The sequence below is a fragment of the Enhydra lutris genome, unplaced genomic scaffold (assembly GCF_002288905.1).
Source record: "Enhydra lutris kenyoni isolate GAN:26980312 unplaced genomic scaffold, ASM228890v2 scaffoldscaffold85, whole genome shotgun sequence".
Lineage (NCBI taxonomy): Eukaryota > Metazoa > Chordata > Mammalia > Carnivora > Mustelidae > Enhydra > Enhydra lutris.
Genome location: NW_019154169.1, coordinates 6,602,953 through 6,620,707, shown reverse-complemented (window position 1 = coordinate 6,620,707; position 17,755 = coordinate 6,602,953). Strand labels below are relative to the sequence as shown.

At 39.7% G+C, this 17,755-nt stretch overlaps 1 protein-coding gene across 4 annotated transcripts in view; it reads left to right on the top strand.

Annotated features, from left to right (window-relative positions):
• Positions 1-17,755, top strand: part of LOC111161453 (zinc finger protein 527) — a 511,863-nt gene that overhangs the window by 57,711 nt on the left and 436,397 nt on the right. For 2 of the 4 annotated variants that reach the window (XM_022525117.1, XM_022525116.1), the window contains exon 2: positions 237-332. The exons of 1 other annotated variant lie outside the window; for it this stretch is intronic. In XM_022525117.1, the coding sequence (XP_022380825.1) occupies positions 237-332 (96 nt within the window). Of the gene's footprint in view, positions 1-236; positions 339-17,755 lie in introns of all 4 variants that reach the window. One more of the 4 variants, XM_022525115.1, reaches the window with a different exon arrangement.

The window sequence follows — 17,755 nt, the reverse complement described above, 5'->3', positions numbered from 1 at the left end:
GAAAGCTAGGTGATTTTCCTTCACCACGTGTTAATATGCTGTTTTTCTGACCAGAAGCACGTTTACTTACTCAGCTCTTCTGAAGAGAGTTCACAGTTACAGGCCCTTTGTATCACCCTTTGGGTTTCCCTACACAATTTGGCTCTGACATTCGAAATGGCCCCTTGAGCCCATGACCAAGAATCTCCTTGGTTTTTGTTTGTTTGTTTTGTTTTTGTTTTTTTCCCCATGAGCAGACGTTCCATTTTCCAAACCAAAACTCATTTCTCAGCTGGAGCAAGGGGAAGAGCCCTGGAAAGAGGAGAGACAACATCCACTGGGCCTCTGTCCAGGTGAGTGTGTTACAGGGTAGATGGGACCGTTCACAGCTTGGAAGATAGGGAAGGAGGAGGCATCTCTCAGGTACAGGGAAGAAGCTCTTCGCAGGCCTCCTAGGTCATTGGTAAGTCTGCCTGGCATGACCTTCTAGAATATCATTTTCAGTTGAGGGAGGGGCTTTCTTGGTTTCCTTGTCTCTTTCCTCCACCAGGAAACCTCCTTTCTTTACCTGGCTTGCCTTCTTCATCATGTTCGGTCTTTCCTCATTCATGGGCTTCTTTCTCTTCTCTTGATTTTTTTTTAAATTTTATTTATTTATTTGACAGACAAAAGAGATCACAAGTTCGCAGAGAGGCAGGTAGGGGGGTGGGAAGCAGGCCCCTGCTGAGCAGAGAGCCTGATGGCGGGCTCGATCCCAGGACCCTGAGATAATGACCTGAGCTGAAGGCAGAGGCTTAAACCCACTGAGCCACTCAGGCACCCCTCTTCTCTTGATCTTAAAAACTACATCTATCCTGTGGACATTAAGTCTGCCACCCTTTAGATACTTTCTAGTTTCCTGTAGGTGAAATGTAATTGATTATTTCTACCTTTCCAATTCCCATAATTTAAAAAAAGTGTTAGTAGTTAAGATTACAGTAAGCTATGAATAATAATAAAAAAATATGCTCATGGGGCGCCTGGGTGGCTCAGTGGGTTGGAGCCTCTGCCTTCAGCTCGGGTCATGATCCCAGGGTCAAGGGATCGAGCCCTGCATCGGGCTCTCTGCTCCGCGGGGAGCCTGCTTTCTCCTCTCTCTCTCTCTGCCTGCCTCTCTGCCTACTTGTGATCTCCGTCTGTCAAATAAAAAAAAAAATTAAAAAAAAATGCTCATGAGCCAACATCCCAGCTTAAGAAATAAGGCATTACCTAAATAGTTGAAGTTCCTATTTCCCTACCTCCCCACACCCCTGCCCAAAGGGAGCTGTTTTTTCAAAATTAGGGGTTATAAATCTCATGCATGGTCTTTTGCTTTCTTGCATATGTGTGAATCCCTCAACCATCTACAGTGTTGTTTGACATATTTTTATTTTTATTTTTTTATTTTTCTTTAAAGATTTTATTTATTTGACAAAGAGAGAGATCACAAGTAGGCAGAGAGGCAGAGCAGAGAGAGAGAGGGGAAGCAGGCTCCCTGCCGAGCAGAGAACCCGATGCGGGGCTCGATCCCAGGACCCCAAGATCATGACTTGAGCTGAAGGCAGAGGTTTAACCCACTGAGCCACCCAGGCGCCCCTGTTTGACATATTTTTAAACTTTTCATTAATGTCATCATATTATGTATATCCTCCTATAGTTTGCTCTTTCTGCTGACACTGAGTTTGTGAGATGAACCCATGTTGATATATGTTGTTCTGGTTCATTCATTTTCACTACTATATAGTATTTATTGTATTATATGCATAATTATAACACAATTCATTTATCCACTTTATTTTGTTGGACATCTATGTTTTTACCAATATTGGCTATTGAAGAATGCAGCTATCGGGGTACCTGGTTGGCTTGGTTGGTTAAGTGTCTGCCTTCGACTCAGGTCATGATCCCAGGGTCCTGGGATGGAACCCTACTTCGGGTTCCCTGCTCAGCCTGGAGTCTGCTTCTCCCTCTCCTTTTGCCCCTCCCCCTTCTTGTGCGCATTCTTTCTCTCAAATAAATAAAATCTTAAAAAAAATTGCAACTATATACGTTCTAATACATGTGTCCTTGGGCATTTCTCTAAGATAGATGCCTAGGAGTAGAGTAGCTGAGTCAAAGACTGTGCACTCATTCCTCCTGCCTAGGTAATGCCAAATTGCCAAATTGCTCTCAACAGTTGTTTCATTAGTTTGCAAAGCTGCCATAACAGAGACTTATGTTTCTGACTCTCCTTTGGGTATGAAATGGCCTCTCACACTAGTTTTAATTTGATCAGCATTGAGTTTGAGCATCTTTTCATATGTTCTTAGGTTGATAAGCATTGGTGTTTCCTCTCCTGCGAATTCTCTGCTCAAATCTTTTGCCTGCTTTTCTTTTTCTTGTTCATTTGTAGAAGAATTTAAATCCTGGAACTGACTTTTTTGTCTGCTGAATGGATTATGTCCATCTTCCTCCAATCTGTGGACTGCCTACCTGCTTTATAAAAAGCTGTTTAGGGGCTCCTGGTTGGCTCAGTTGGTTAAGTGTCTGCCTTTGGCTCAGGTCATGATCCCAGGGTTCTGGGATTGAGCCCCATGTTGGGCTCCTGCCTGCTTCTCCCTCTCCTCCCTGCTCTTGCTCTCGTGCTATCTCTGTCACCATCTCTCAAGTAAGTAAATAAATAAATAAAATCTTTTAAAAAAAATAAATAAAAAGTTGTTTAATTTCGAAATAATTTAAGTCTCAGTTTGTAAAGATAATACAGCAAGTTCCCATCTATTCTTTTTTTTTTTTTTTTAAGATTTTATTTATTTATTTACGGACAAATCACAAGTAGGCAGAGAGGCAGGCAGAGAGAGGGGGCGGGAAGCAAGGCTCCTCGATGAGCAGAGAGCCTGATGCAGGGCTTGATCCCAGGACCCTGAGATCATGACCTGAGCTGAAGGCAGAGGCTTTAAGCCACTGAGCCACCCAGGTGCCCCAAGTTCCCATCTATTTTTTACCCAGCTTTCTCCAATTTCAAAACCAGGAAGTTGACATTGGTAACAATACTATTAAATCACTATAGACTTATATCAGACTCAGATTTTATCAGTTCTCACATGTACTCTTTTGTGGTTGTTGTATAGTACTGTGAAATTATGTCACCTACATAGAATGATGTAGGATACATCCGCAGTAAGGATACAGGATGTTCCACCACTACAAAGAAACCCCTTCGTGTTACCCTCCCTCCACCCTTAACCTCTGGCAATCTCTGATCTGTTTCCCATTAGTTTCATTTCAAAAGTGTTATGAAATTTACCCAGCGTTTTAATGGCCTTTCATAATAATTTCATTTTTAATGTGTTTGGATTTGTCAAACATTTTTTGTGTTGTCTGTATATATGTCTGTTTTATTTAAGAAGTCCTTCCCTCTGTCAAGATCATAAAGACATTATTTAGATTTTCTTCTTTAAATTAAAAAAAAATTTTGCTTTTTACACCTTAGGTCTTTGTTCTGTCTGGAATTGATTTTGTGAGTGTTGAGAGATATGAATCTATTTTTATAGATTTCTAAATGCATCACCATCAGACTTGACCCCATTCAATGAATAATTCATCATTTTCTCCAATTTACCTTGCCACCTCTCATATTTTGAATTTCAGTATATGCCTGGATCAGTGTGTGAACTCTGTTTTATTCCACTGCTGTAACTTTTTATGCCTGCGCAAATATCACACTGTTTTAATTTCCTATAGCTTTATAGTAAGTCTTTGTGTCTGGTAGGACAAGTCCTCCTGTCTTACTCTTGTGTTTGTAGCTTTAGCCCAGTGGGCTTTTACAATCAGCTTGTCAGATTTCGGAAAGTCTCCTGTCAGGATTTTGTTATAGTTGCATAGAATTTATATATTCAGTAAAATACATGTATTAATATATTCATTAATTTAGAGAGAATTGACATCTTTCACAGTTGGCATCTTTTACAATCTCTTAGTGTGGTGTCTTCTTTTACTTATTTATTAATACATCTTTATTACTACCTATTGCTAGGTCTTAAAATTTTTTTTTAAGATTTTTACTTATTTATTTGACACACAGAGAGAGAAATCACAAATAGGCAGAGAGGCAGGCAGAGGGAAAGGGGGAAGCAGGCTCCCTGCTGAGCAGAGAGCCTGATGCAGGGCTCAATCCTATGACCCTGAGATCATGACTGAGCCGAAGGCAGAGGCTTAACCCACAGACCCACCCAGGCGCCCTAGGTTTTACAATTTTTAATGTAAATGTACATCTTTCTTTAAAGTTATACATAGACTTATTTTTTTTGTTGTTTTGAGAGTTATGTTTTTAAAAACTAAATTTTTATAATTTTTGGTTAAAATGTAGAACTAAAATTCATTTCGTCATACTGATCATATACCCAGCAGCCTTGCTGAGACATTTAATTAATCCCATAATTTGTCCTGTGTATATTCTTTGGAGTTTCGTATAGAGACAACGGTTTCATCTGCTTATTTTGCCTTTTTTTTTTTTTTTTTTGCTTTACTGATCCTGTCTATTTTATGTATTATGTCTGAACTTGTATTTAATATTTCCTTTCTATTCTTACTTTGGACTTATTTTGCTATTCTTTTCCAAGTTTTTGAGATGGATGCTTACCATGATTACTTTTCAGGCTTCCTTTTTTTTTTTTTTTTTTTTAATTTCTTTTCAGCGTAACAGTATTCATTGTTTTTGCACCACACCCAGTGCTCCATGCAATCCATGCCCTCTCTAGTACCCACCACCTGGTTCCCCCAACCTCCCACCCCCCGCCCCTTCAAAACCCTCAGATTGTTTTTCAGAGTCCATAGTCTCTCATGGTTCACCTCCCCTTCCCATTTCCCTCAACTCCCTTCTCCTCTCCATCTCCCCTTGTCCTCCATGCTATTTGTTATGCTCCACAAATAAGTGAAACCATATGATAATTGACTCTCTCTGCTTGACTTATTTCACTCAGCATCATCTCTGCCAGTCCCGTCCATGTTCCTACAAAAGTTGGGTATTCATCCTTTCTGATGGAGGCATAATACTCCATAGTGTATATGGACCACATCTTCCTTATCCATTCGTCCATTGAAGGGCATCTTGGTTCTTTCCACAGTTTGGCGACCATGGTCAGGCTTCCTTCTTTCCTAATACAAGGATTTGAGACTGTGCCTTTCATTCTATTCTTTTTTTTTTTTTTTAAGATTTTATTTTTAAGTAATCTCCATACCCAACATGGGGCTCGAACTTACAACCTGAAGACTAAGAATCATGTGCTCCACCAACTGAGCCAGGCAGGTATCCCATTTCCTTCTATTCTTTTTTTTTTTAATTTATTTTATTTTATTTTTTTATTGACAGAGATCACAAGCAGGCAGAGAGGCAGGCAGAGAGAGGAGGAAGCAGTCTCCCCGCTGAGCAGAGAGCCTGATGAGGGGCTCTATCCCAGGACCCTGGGATCATGACCTGAGCCAAAGGCAGAGGCTTTAACCCACTGAGCCACCCAGGCGCCCCCCATTTCCTTCTATTCTTAACACATATTTTCAGCTTCTGTTCCACCTCTGAATCCTGACCAGTGGCACCTTAAGCCCATAAGGCTGTGGTATTTCACCACTATTTCTGCTGCCGTTGTGTGTGTTGGGAATGCTTAGTAGCAAGAAAATTCCAGCCCCTCCCTTTTTACTGCAGCTTTTTTAATGTAAACTCTTTATTCCAACCAGTTGCTGGTCACTTTTGGGTGTTTTCCAGTGACTTGAAGTAATTATTTGTTGTATTTTATCCAGTTTCATCATTGTTTTCTGCAGGGGATTCTTGTGACCGATTCAATCTGCTGCCGTTTTCAGAAGTAGTCTTCATCCGATATGTTTTTGACTTGACATTTGGAAATTACTTCAAAATTACAGAACATTTGCAAAAATAAAAACAGTGCAAAGAACACCTTTTATCCTCTACATACACACATATATGGAAATATATATGGCATATATGTTATTATAAAATGGCATTGGGGCACCTGATCGTCTCAGTTGGTAAAGCATGAAACTCTTGATCTTGGGGTTGTGAGTTTGATTAATATTGGGTATAGTGATTAATCTTTAGGGGCGCCTGGAGGCTCATTCATTAAGTGTCTGCCTTCAACTCAGGTTGTGATCCTAGTATCCTGGGATCGGTCCCGCATTGGGCTCTTTACTCAGCAGGGAGCCTGCTTCTCTCTCTGCCTCTGCCTGCTGCTCTGCCTACTTGTGCCCTCTCTCTCTCAAATAAATAAATAAAATCTTTAAAAAAGATGAAAATTCTTATTTATTTATTTATTTATTTATTTATTTAAAATTTTATTTTTTATAAACATATAATATATTTTTATCCCCAGGGGTACAGGTCTGTGAATCACCAGGTCTACACACTTCACAGCACTCACCATAACACATACCCTCCCCAATGTCCATAACCCCACCCCACTCTCCCAAACCCCTCCCCCCAACAACCCTCAGTTTGTTTTGTGAGATTAAGAGTCACTTATGGAGTTGGGGGAAATTGGAAGGGGAGGTGAACAATGAGAGACTATGGACTCTGAAAAACAATCTGAAGGGTTTGAAGAGGTGGGGGGGTGGGAGGTTGAGGGAACCAGGTGGTGGGTATTAGAGAGGGCACGGATTGCATGGAGCACTGGGTGTGGTACAAAAACAATGAATACTGTTATGCTGAAAATAAATTAAAAAAATGATTTAAAAAAAAAAAAGAGTCACTTATGGTTTGTCTCCCTCCCAATCCCATCTTGTTTCATTTACTAAGAAGAAAAATCTTTAAAAAAAGTAAAATGGCATCATAAAATCACCTATTAATATTTTATATTTGGTTGTGTGGTATCTTATATGCATGTTCTCCCTTCTCCTTCCCCCTCTCAATATATACGTGTATATATTTATGTGTATGTATATGGGTGTATGTGTGTGGGTGCATGGGTTCATATGTGTATGTTTGTTAAAAGGTACTATACAGGGGCACCTGGGTGGCTTAGTGGGTTAAAACCTCTGCCTTCATCTCAGGTCATGATCCCAGGGTCCTGGGATCAAGCCCCGCATGGGGCTTTCTGCTCAGCAGGGAGCCTGCTTCCTCCTCTCTCTGTCTACTTGTGATCTCTCTCTCTGTCAAATAAATAAATAAAATCTTAAAAAAAGGTACTATACAGTGGCTAACAACATAATTAAAATTTTTTTTTCTAAGAAGAGCTCTATTCTCATATAACCATAGTAGTTACCAACCTCAGTAAATTTAACTTTGATACAGTAATTTTATCTAATACCTACTTCTGATATTATAATTTTGTTAGTAGATGCAGTAATATCTTTTTAACTCTCCAGAAAATGATCCAGTCCTGGTTTCAGTAGTGCATTTACATGTCATGCCTATTTAATCTCCCTTAATATAGATCATTTTAGTAAACTTGCTTTGTCTTTTATGACACTGTCATTTTAGAAATATACAGTGTTACAGTTTTTTAACAACTTCATTGAGATATAATTTATGTACCATAAAATCTTGTTATTGTAAGTGTACAGTTGCATTATTTTTCGTAAACGTTTACTATTGTATGGTCATTACTTCCATGTAACTTTAGAATACTCTGTTATCCCAAAAATCTCCCTTATGCCCATTTGTGTCTATCTCTCCTCCCATCCAGGCTCTGGGGAACCACTGATATGCTGTCCCCATAGATTTTCTGTTTCCGGACATATTCTATAAATGGTATCCTAAAATGTATAGTCTTTTGTATTTGGCATAATATTTTTGAGGTTCAGTAATCTATTTCTTTTTTTCTTTCTTTCTTTCTTTCTTTTTTTTTTTTGAGAGAGAGCGTGCCTGTGTTGGTGGGGAGGGGAAAGGGAGAGGAAGAAAGAGAACCCTAAGCAGACTCCATGGTCAGCACAGAGCGGGGGCCAGTCCCATGACCCTGAGATCATGACCTGAGCTGAAATCAAGAGTAGGAGGCTTAATCCACTGAGCCACCCAGGTGGCCTAGTTCCTTTTTATTGCCATATAATATTTCATTGTAAGGACATAGCACATTTTGTTTGCCTGTTCACAGGTTGACAGATATATAGCTTGTGTCCGCTTTTTGGCTATTGTGAATAGCATGGCTAAGAACAGTCATGTACTAGTCTCAATGTAGGCATATATTTTCATTTTGGGGTAGATAAGGAGGTGTAAAATTTCTGGGCTGTAAGGTATATTTATACTTAGCTTTTTAAGAATCTGGAAAATTATTTTCCAAAGTAATTGTACATTTCTGTTAGTATTTCTATTTTACATTTCTGATTTCTAGTTTTACATTTTCTATTAGCAGTGTGTTTCTCTACATCCTTGTCAGCACTTGGAATTGTCTCTAATTTTCATTACAGACATTCTGGTGGGTATGTAGTGATATTTCATTGTGGTTTTAATTTGCATTTCCCTAGTGACTGATGATGTTCATCATTTTTTTTAAGATTTTATTTATTTATTTGAGAGAGAGAAAGAGAGCACGAGCTGGAGGAGGAGTGGGGAGGGAGAAGCAGACTCCCTGGTGAGCAGGGAGCCTGATGCGGGGCTCTATCCTAGGACCCCGAGATCAGGACCTGAGCTGAAGCCAGACACTTAATCGACTGAGCCACCCAGGCGCCCCCTTTGCATATCTTTTTTTTTTTTAAGATTATTTATTTATTCATTTGACAGAGAGAGATCACAAGTAGGCAGAGAGTCAGGCAGAGAGAGAGGAGGAAGCAGGCTCCCCGCTGAGCAGAGAGCCCGATTCAGGGCTCAATCCCAGGACCTTGGGATCATGACCTGAGCCGAAGGCAGAGGCTTAATCCCCTGAGCCACCCAGGTGCCCCGCACCCTTTGCATTTAACAAGATAGCTACTCAGTTCTTCTGCTCATTTTTAAATTGGATTGTTTTGTCTTCTTTTTTGAGTTGTAAGAGTCCTTCATATATTCTGGACATAGTCCTATATCAGATAGATGGGTTTCACATACTTTCAACTCTAAAATCAAGTTTCAGAAAAAAGGCAAATCTGTGTCTTGTCTTTTCATTCTCTTCATGGTGTCTTTTCAAGCATAAAAGTTTTAAACTTTGGGACAATCGGTGGCTCAATCGGTTAAGCGTCTACTTTCAGCCCAGGTCATGATCCTGGGGTCCTGGGATGGAGTCCTGCATCCGGCTCCTTGCTCAGCAGGGAGCCTGCTTCTCCCTCTGCCTGCTCTGCCTGCCACTCCCCCTGCTTGTGCTCTCTCTCTTTCCCTAACAAATAAATAAATAAAATCTTAAAAAAAAAAAAAAGGTTTAAACTTTGGTGATGTCCAATTTAACAAAATTTTAGATGGATTGTGATTTTGGTGGTGTAACTAAGAATTTTTGTCTTTTGTTTAGAATGTTTGGTTTGTTCATATTTAATATAATTATTGATATGGTTTAAGTCTGGCATTTTGTTACTTGCTTTTTATATGCTTCATGTTTTTTATTCCCCTACCTTTTTGGCATATGTATATATATTTATCATTATTTATTATATATGTTATATATATAATTTTATAGTTATTTTCTTAATTCAGCTCTAGGAATTAAAAATGCATCTAATTTAGCATAATTAATTAATACTAACTTTGTTCCAGTAAAATATATATATTATAAAACCCATAATATGGTGTTACAGTTATTACCTTTTATAATAATCTTATGCATTTCAGAGAAATTAAGAGAAGAAAGGAGAAAAATAGACATATGTAGTCTTTTATATTTACCCACATACTTACCAGTTTTGGTGGTCCTCATTTGTTTCTGTGGATTTGAGTTAGTGTCTGGTGTCATTTCTTTTCAGCCTGACAGTCTTATTTAGTATGTCTTATAAGGCATGTTTGCTAGCAACAGATACTCTCTGAGTACTTGTTAATCTGTGAACATCTGTATCAATTTCATTTTTGAGGGATAGTTCTGGGAGAATAGAATTTTTCCTTAGTTGCTTTTTCACCTTTATGTCAGCACCTTGAATAAATCATTTCATACTCCATTGTCTCTGAGGAGAAGTTAGCTCTAATCATATTGTTTCCTGCTGTGCATGTTGAATCATTTTCCTTTTGCTGCTTTCAAGATTTTCTCTTTTGTCATTTTTTCTGAGAGTCAACAATTTGTCTATGATATGTCTCTCTGGGGCTCTCTTTATGCCTTTCTTTCCTTTTTTAAAAAAGATTTTATTTGCTTACTTGGGAGAGAGAGAGAGAGCCCAGCAGGGGGAAGAGGCAGAAGGAGAGGGAGAAGCAGACTCCCTGCTGAGCAGGGAGCCATGTGGGACTTGATTCCAGGACCCTGGGATCATGACGTGAGCTGAAGATAGATGCTCAACTAACTTAGCCACCCAGGCACCCCTGAAGTATTTTTGTTTAAGATTAAAAATTTTTTTTAATTTTTATTTAAATTCTAGTTGATTAGCATACAGTGCTGTATTGGTTTCAGGAGTAGAATTCAGTGGTTCATCACTTACAACATCCAGTGCTTATCATAACAAGTGCCCTCCTTAATACTCCTCTCCCATCCAGACCATCCCCCACCTCCCTCCCTCCCTCCCTCAACCCTATTTGTTCTCTTTTGTTAAGAGTCTCTCTCTCTCTTTTTTTTTTAGTATAAATAACTTTTTTTTTTCAGTGTTCAGTGATTCATTAGTTAAGTATAACACCCAATGCTCATCACAGCACGTGCCCTCCTCAATACCCATCATCCTGTTACCCCTCCCCCCACCTTCCTCCCCTTTGAAACCCCCACATTATTTCTCAGGGTCCATAGTTTCTCATGGTTCATTTCCCTCTCTGATTTCTCCCCTTTTGGTTTTCCCTTCCTTCCCCAATGGTCCCCTATGCTATTCCTCATGTTCCACATATGAGTGAAACCATATGATAATTGTCTTTCTCTGTTTGACTTAATTCGCTTAACATAATCCCCTCCAGTTCCGTCCATGTCGATGCAAATGGTGGGTGTTCATCATTTCTGACGGCTCAATAATATTCCATTGTGTATCTGTACTACATCTTCTTTTTCCATTCATCTGTTGAAGGGCATCTCGGCTCCATCCACAATTTGGCTATTGTGGACATTGCTGCTATGAACATTGGGGTGCATGTGCCCCTTCTTTTAATTACATCTGTATCTTTGTGGTAAATACTTAGTAGTGTAAGTGCTGGGTTATAGGGTAGCTCTATTCTTTTTTTTTTTTTTTTTAAGATTTTATTTATTTATTTGACAGAGAGAGATCACAAGTAGATGGAGAGGCAGGCAGAGAGAGGGAGAGAGAGGAGGAAGCAGGCTCCCCACCGAGCAGAGAGCCCGATGCGGGACTCGATCCCAGGACCCTGAGATCATGACCTGAGCCGAAGGCAGCGGCTTAACCCACTGAGCCACCCAGGCGCCCTCTTTTTTTTTTTTTTTTTTTTAGATTTTATTTATTTGACAGACAGTGAGAAAGGGAATACAAGCAGAGGGAGTGGGAGAAGGAGAAGCAGGCTTCCTGCGGATCAGGGAGCCTGATGTGGGGCTCAATCCCAGGACCCTGGAATCATGACCTGAGCCAAAGGTACACACTTAACAAACAGCTGAGCCACCCAGGTGCCCCTAGGTAGCTCTATTCTTAACATCTTGAGGAATCTCCATACTGTTTTCTAGAGTGGCTGTAGCAACTTACATTCCCACCAACAGTGTAAGAGGGTTCCCCTTTCTCCACATTCTCGCCAACATTTTTTGTTTCCCGTTTTGTTCATTTTTGCCATTCTAACTGGTGTAAGGTGGTATATCTCATGTGGTTTTGATTTGAATTTCCTTGAGGGCTAGTGATGTTGAACGTTTTTTCATGTGTCTGTTAGCCATTTGTATGTGTTTTTTTGTTTTTGTTTTTGTTTTGTTTTTTAAAGATTTTATTTTTACTTATTTGTCAGGGACAGAGGGAGAGAGAGCAAGCGAGCACAGGCAGACATAGAAGCAGGCAGACAGAGAAGCAGGCAGAGGCAGAGGGAGAAGCAGGCTCCCTGCCGAGCAAGGAGCCCGATGCGGGACTCGATCCCAGGACGCTGGGATCATGACCTGAGCTGAAGGCAGCCGCTTAACCAACTGAGCCACCCAGGCATCCCTTGTATGTGTTTTTTAGAGAAGTGACTGTTCATGTCTTCTGCCCATTTTTTGACTGGGTTTTTTGTTTTTTGAGTATTGAGTTTGAGAAGTTCTTTGTAGACCTTGGATATCAGCCCTTTATTTGTAAGTCATTTACAAATATCTTCTCCCATTCCAGGGGCTGCCTCTTAGTTTTGTTGACTCTTGTGTTTGCCTTGCAGAAGCTTTTTATCTTGATGAAGTCCCGCAAGTTCATTTTTGCTTTTGTTTCACTTGCCTTTGGAGACGTGTCTTAAAAGAAGTTACTGTGGCTGATGTCAAAGAGGTTACTGCCTATGTTCTCCTCTAGGATTTTGATGGATTCCTGTCTCCCAGTGAGGTCTTTCATTCATTTTGAGTTTATCTTTGTGTGTGGTATAAAGGAGTGGTCCAGTTTCATTCTTCTATATGTAGCTGTCCAATTTTCCCAGCACACTTATTGAAGAGACTTTCTTTTTTTCATTGGATATTTTTCCGATTTGTCAGAAATTAATTGACCATAGAGTTGAGGGTTCATTTCTGGAGTCTCTGTTCTGTTCCATTTGTCTCTGTGTCTGTTTTTATGCCAATACCATGCTGTCTTGGTGATCACAGCTTTGTAATAGAGCTTGAAGTCAGGCTGTGTGATGCCCCACTTTGTTTTTCTTATTCATCCTTCTCTTGGTGATTTGGGTCTTTTCTGATTCCATACAAATTTTAAGATTTTTTTTTGTTCCAGATCTTTGAAAAATGCCAGTGGTATTTTAATAGGGATGGCATTGGAAGTGTAAATAGCTCTGGGGAGGATAGACATTTTAACAATGTTTATTCTTCCAATCCATGAGCATGGAATATTTTTCCATCTTTTTGTGTCTTCCTCAATTTCTTTCATAAGTGTTCTGTAGTTTCTAGAGAATAAATCCTTTACCTCTTTATTCCTAAGTATCTTATGGTTTTTGTTGCTATTGTGAATGGAATTGATTCCTTAATTTCTCTTTCTACAGTTACATTGTTAGTATATAGAAAAGCTACTGATTTCTGTGCATTGATTTTGTATCCTGCCACATTGCTGAATTGCTGTATAGTTCCAATTTTTGGAGGTAGAGTCTTTTGGGTTTCCCACATGAAGCATCATGTCATCTGCGAAGAGGGAGAGTTTGACTTCTTCTTTGCCAATTTGGATGCCTTTTATTTCTTTTTGTTGTCTCATTTCTGGGGCTAGAACTTCTAGTACTCTTTTGCTATGGGCTTTTCATAAATTTTTTTTTAAGATTTTATTTATTTATTTGAAAGACAGAGATCTCAAGTAGGCAGAGAGGCAGGCAGAGAGAGAGAAAGGGAAGCAGGCTTCCCGCTGAGCAGAGAGCCCGATGCGGAGCTTCATCCCAGGACCCTGAGATCATGACCTGAGCTGAAGGCAGAGGCTTTAACCCACTGAGCCACCCAGGTGCCCTTCATAAATGGTTTTTAAGATATTGAGGAATGTTCACTCTATCCCTGTACTCTGAAGAGTTTTTATCAGGAACAGATGTTGTATTATGTCCAATGCTTTTTCTGCATTGGTTGAGAGGATCATATGGTTCTTGTCTTTTCTTTTATTGATATACTCTACCACATTGATTGATTTGTGAATGTTAAACCACCCTTGCATCCCAGGCATAAAACCCACTTGGTCATGGTGAATAACCCTTTTAGTGTACTGTTGGATCCTATTAGCTAGGATTTCATTGAATATTTTGGCATCTATGTTCATCAGGGATATTGGTCTGTAATTCTCCTTTTTGATGGGGTCTTTGTCTGGTTTTGGGATCAGGGTAATGCTGGCCCCATAGAAGGAATTCGGAAGTTTTCCTTCTGTTTCTATTTTTTGGAAAAGCTTCAGTAGAATAGGTATTATTTCTTCTTTAAATGTTTGGTAGAGTGCTTGCTTCGGCAGCACATACACTAAAATTGGAACGATACAGAGAAGATCAGCGTGACCCATGCACAATGATGATATGCAAATTTGAGAAACATTCCGTATTTTTGATCTCTCTGACATGAGGAATTTAAGAGGCAGGGCGGGGGGGTGGGTGGAGGGAAGGGAGGGAAAAATGAAACAAGATGGGACTGGGGAGGGAGACAAACCATAAGAGTCTCTTAATCTCAGGAAACAAACTGATGGTTGCTGGAGGGGATAAGGGTGGGAGGGATGGGGTGACTGGGTGATGGACACTGGGGAGGGTATGTGCTTTGGTGAGCGCTGTGAATTGTGTAAGACTGACAATTCACAGACCTGTATCTTACTATCTGAAACAAATAATACACTATATGTTAATACAAAATTAATTAATTAATTTTTTAAAATGCTTGGTGGAATTCCCCTGGGAAGCCATTTGGCCCTGGACTTTGGTTTTTGGGGAGGTTTTTGATCACTGCTTCAATTTTGTTACTGGTTATTGGTCTATTCGGATTTCTGTTTCTTCCTCTTTTAGTCTTGGTCATTTGTAAGTTTCTAGGAAGGCATCCACTTCTTTCAAGTTGCTTAATTTATTAGCATACAGTTGCTGGTAATTTCTAATAATTGTTTCTATTTCCTTGGTGTTAGTCATAATCTCTCCACTTTCATTCATGATTTTATTAATTTGGGACCTTTCTTTTTTCTTTTGGGTAAGTTTAGCCAGTGGTTTATCAATCTTATTAATTCTTTCAAAGAACCAGCTTCTAGTTTCATTGATCTATTCTCCTGTTTTCCTGGTTTCTATTTCATTGGTCTCTGTACTAATCTTTACTATTTCTCTTCTCCTGCTTGATTTAGGTTTTATTTGCTGGTCTTTCTCCAGCTTCTTTAGGTGTAGGGTTAGCTTGTGCATTTGGGATTTTTCTACTTTTTTGAGAAAGGCTTGGAACTGCTTTTGCAGTATCCCATTGGTTTTGGACTGATGTGTTTTCATTCTCACTGGTTTCCATGAATTGTTTAAGTTCTTCTTTAATTTCCTGGTTGACCCATTCATTCTTTAGCAGGATGCTCTTTAACTTCCAAGTGTTTGAATTCCTTCCAGTTTTTTTCTTGTGATTGAGTTCCAGTTTCAAGGCATTGTGGTCTGATACCATGCAAGGAATCATCTCAGTCTTTTGGTATTGGCTGAGACCTGATTTGTGACCCAGTATGTGGTCTATTTTGGAGAAAGTTCTGTGTGCATTCGAGAAGAATGAGTATTCTGTTGTTTTAGAGTGGAATGTTCTATACATATCTGTGAAGTCCATCTGGTCCAATGTGTTGTTCAAAGCTCTTGTTTCTTTGTTGATCTTCTGTTTAAGAGTGTTAAAACATCCTATTAATATATGAGTGTTGATCTGATTCTTTATTTTGATTAATATCTGGCTTATGTAGTTGGCTCTTCCCATGTTGGGGGCATAGATATTTACAATTGTTAGATTTTCTTGTTGGATAGACCCTTCAAGAATGATGTAGTGTCCCTCTGGATCTGTTATTACAGTCTTTGGTTTAAATTCTAGTTTGTCTGGTATAAGAATTGCTACCCATCTTTCTTTTGAGGTGTGTTGGCTTGAAAAATGGTTCTCCATCCCCTCACTTTCGTTCTGCAGGTGTCTTTAGGTTCAAAATAAGTCTCTTATAGACAGCATATGGATGGGACCTGTCTTTGTGTCCAGTGTGCAACCCTGTGCTGTTTCATGGGAGCACTAGGCTGTTCATGTTGAGGGTTGGAAGATATGTGTTTGGAAGATATGTGTTTATTGTCATCCTACTGTCTAACAGTAGGATGGCAAAAAAAGGTTTTTTTAAAGATTTTATTTATTTATTTATTTATTTGAGAGAGAGACAGAGAGAGAGAGAGAGTGCAGAAGCTTAAGTCTGGGGAGAGTCAGAGGGAGAGGAAGAAGCACACTCCCCAGTGAGAAGGAAACCCAATGTGGGACTTGATCCCAAGACCCTGGGATGATGACCTGAGCCAGAGGCAGATGCTTAACTGACTCAACCTCCCAGGCACCCTCTTGATGTTTTTCTTTTTTAAAAAAATAAATTAAAAAAAATAATTATTTATTTATTTATTTATTTATTTATTTGACAGAGAGAGATCACAAGTAGGCAGAGAGGCAGGCAGAGAGAGAGGGGGAAGCAGGCTCCCACGCTCAGCAGGGAGCCCAATGCAGGGGTCGATCCCAGGACCCTGGGATCATGACCTGAGCTGAAGGCAGAGGCTTAACCCATTGAGCCACCCAGGCCCCCTTGATGTTTTTCTTGCAGTTCGTTGAGCTTCTTAGACTTATAGCCTAATGTTTTTCAACAAATTTCAGACTTTTTTTAGTTATTATTTCTTGAGACATTTTTTTCTGCTCTTTTCTCTCTGTGTTCTCCTTCATGCATTCCCATTACAGATAGACTGACTTACCTGATGGTGTCCCACAGGTTTCTGGGGCTCTTTGCTTTTTCAGTTTAGGTAATTTCTATTGATTTATCTTCAACTTCATTTGTTCTGTTGCAAACCCAAATATGCTGTTGTGCCTTCCTAGTAATTTTGTAATTTATTTTATTTTTTAATTCCAGAGTTTCCTTTTATAGTTTTAATAGTTTTTATCCTTTATTGAGGTTTTTCTATTTCTTAAGTTACCATGCTTTCCTTTAAGTTTTTACACTTTGTTTTCTTTAGTTCTTTAAATACATTTATAGTAACAGCTTTGAACTCTCTTCCCCCTATAAATCAACATGTGGGCCACCCAGCAACAGTTTCTATTGTCTGCATTTTTTCCTCACTCTGGGTCCCTCTTTCCTCTTCCGTTGGAAACTGGATATTTTAGATGTTGTAGCCCCTCTGATAGCTGGTGATGTTTCCTGCCTAGACGTTGTTGTTGTGACTTTTAGTAACTTTTCTAGACTAAATATATGGAATATGTTTTCTCTGTGAAGGTGATGTTTCCGCTTGCTTGATTTGTTATTGTATTCTTGTGTTTAATTTTAATCCTGGCTTCCTGATTTCAGCCTTGTATCTGCAGAGCTCTGTGATCTGCAACAATTAGCAATAGGCTGTGTTCAAAGACTGAGCCAGTAAGGCTTCCTACCTCTGTCAGTGGAGAAATGGGTGGGTTGGGGAGCTCCTTCAAATTTCAGATAGTTTCCAGGTTTTGTCTGGCTTTTTACTTTGCACCGATCCCTCTAATGTTCCCTCTGTACATGATTATAGCCTCTGTGTCAGGCAGGGTTATGTGCGTAGCCCAGGCCCCTACCCATTTCCTCTGCTTTTGCAAACAGCCTTCCAATCACCTGGGGTTGCATGGAGTTTATCAAGCCCCTCCCTGGCTCTCTCACTTTCAGGTTTTCCCCTGCTACTTTTCTGGATCGTCTACCAGTCTTTATTTTTGTTTTTGTTTGGTTTTGTGTTTTTTTGGCTTTTGTTTTTTGTTTGGGTTTGGATGGGGGGGGGGGTCCCTGCCAAGTTTACAACCTCAGATAGCAGTCACTGGTGGCCTTCCCTAAGCCACATTTATTGACAGGTCCACCCAGCACTGGTTTCTCATCTTCCACCCAAATCAGGTGACTGCCTCTGTAACAGGAACAGAACTGATCGTTTTAGGACCTGTCCGAATTTAACTACCATACTAACCAAGCTGGGGATCAGAAGGGTGAG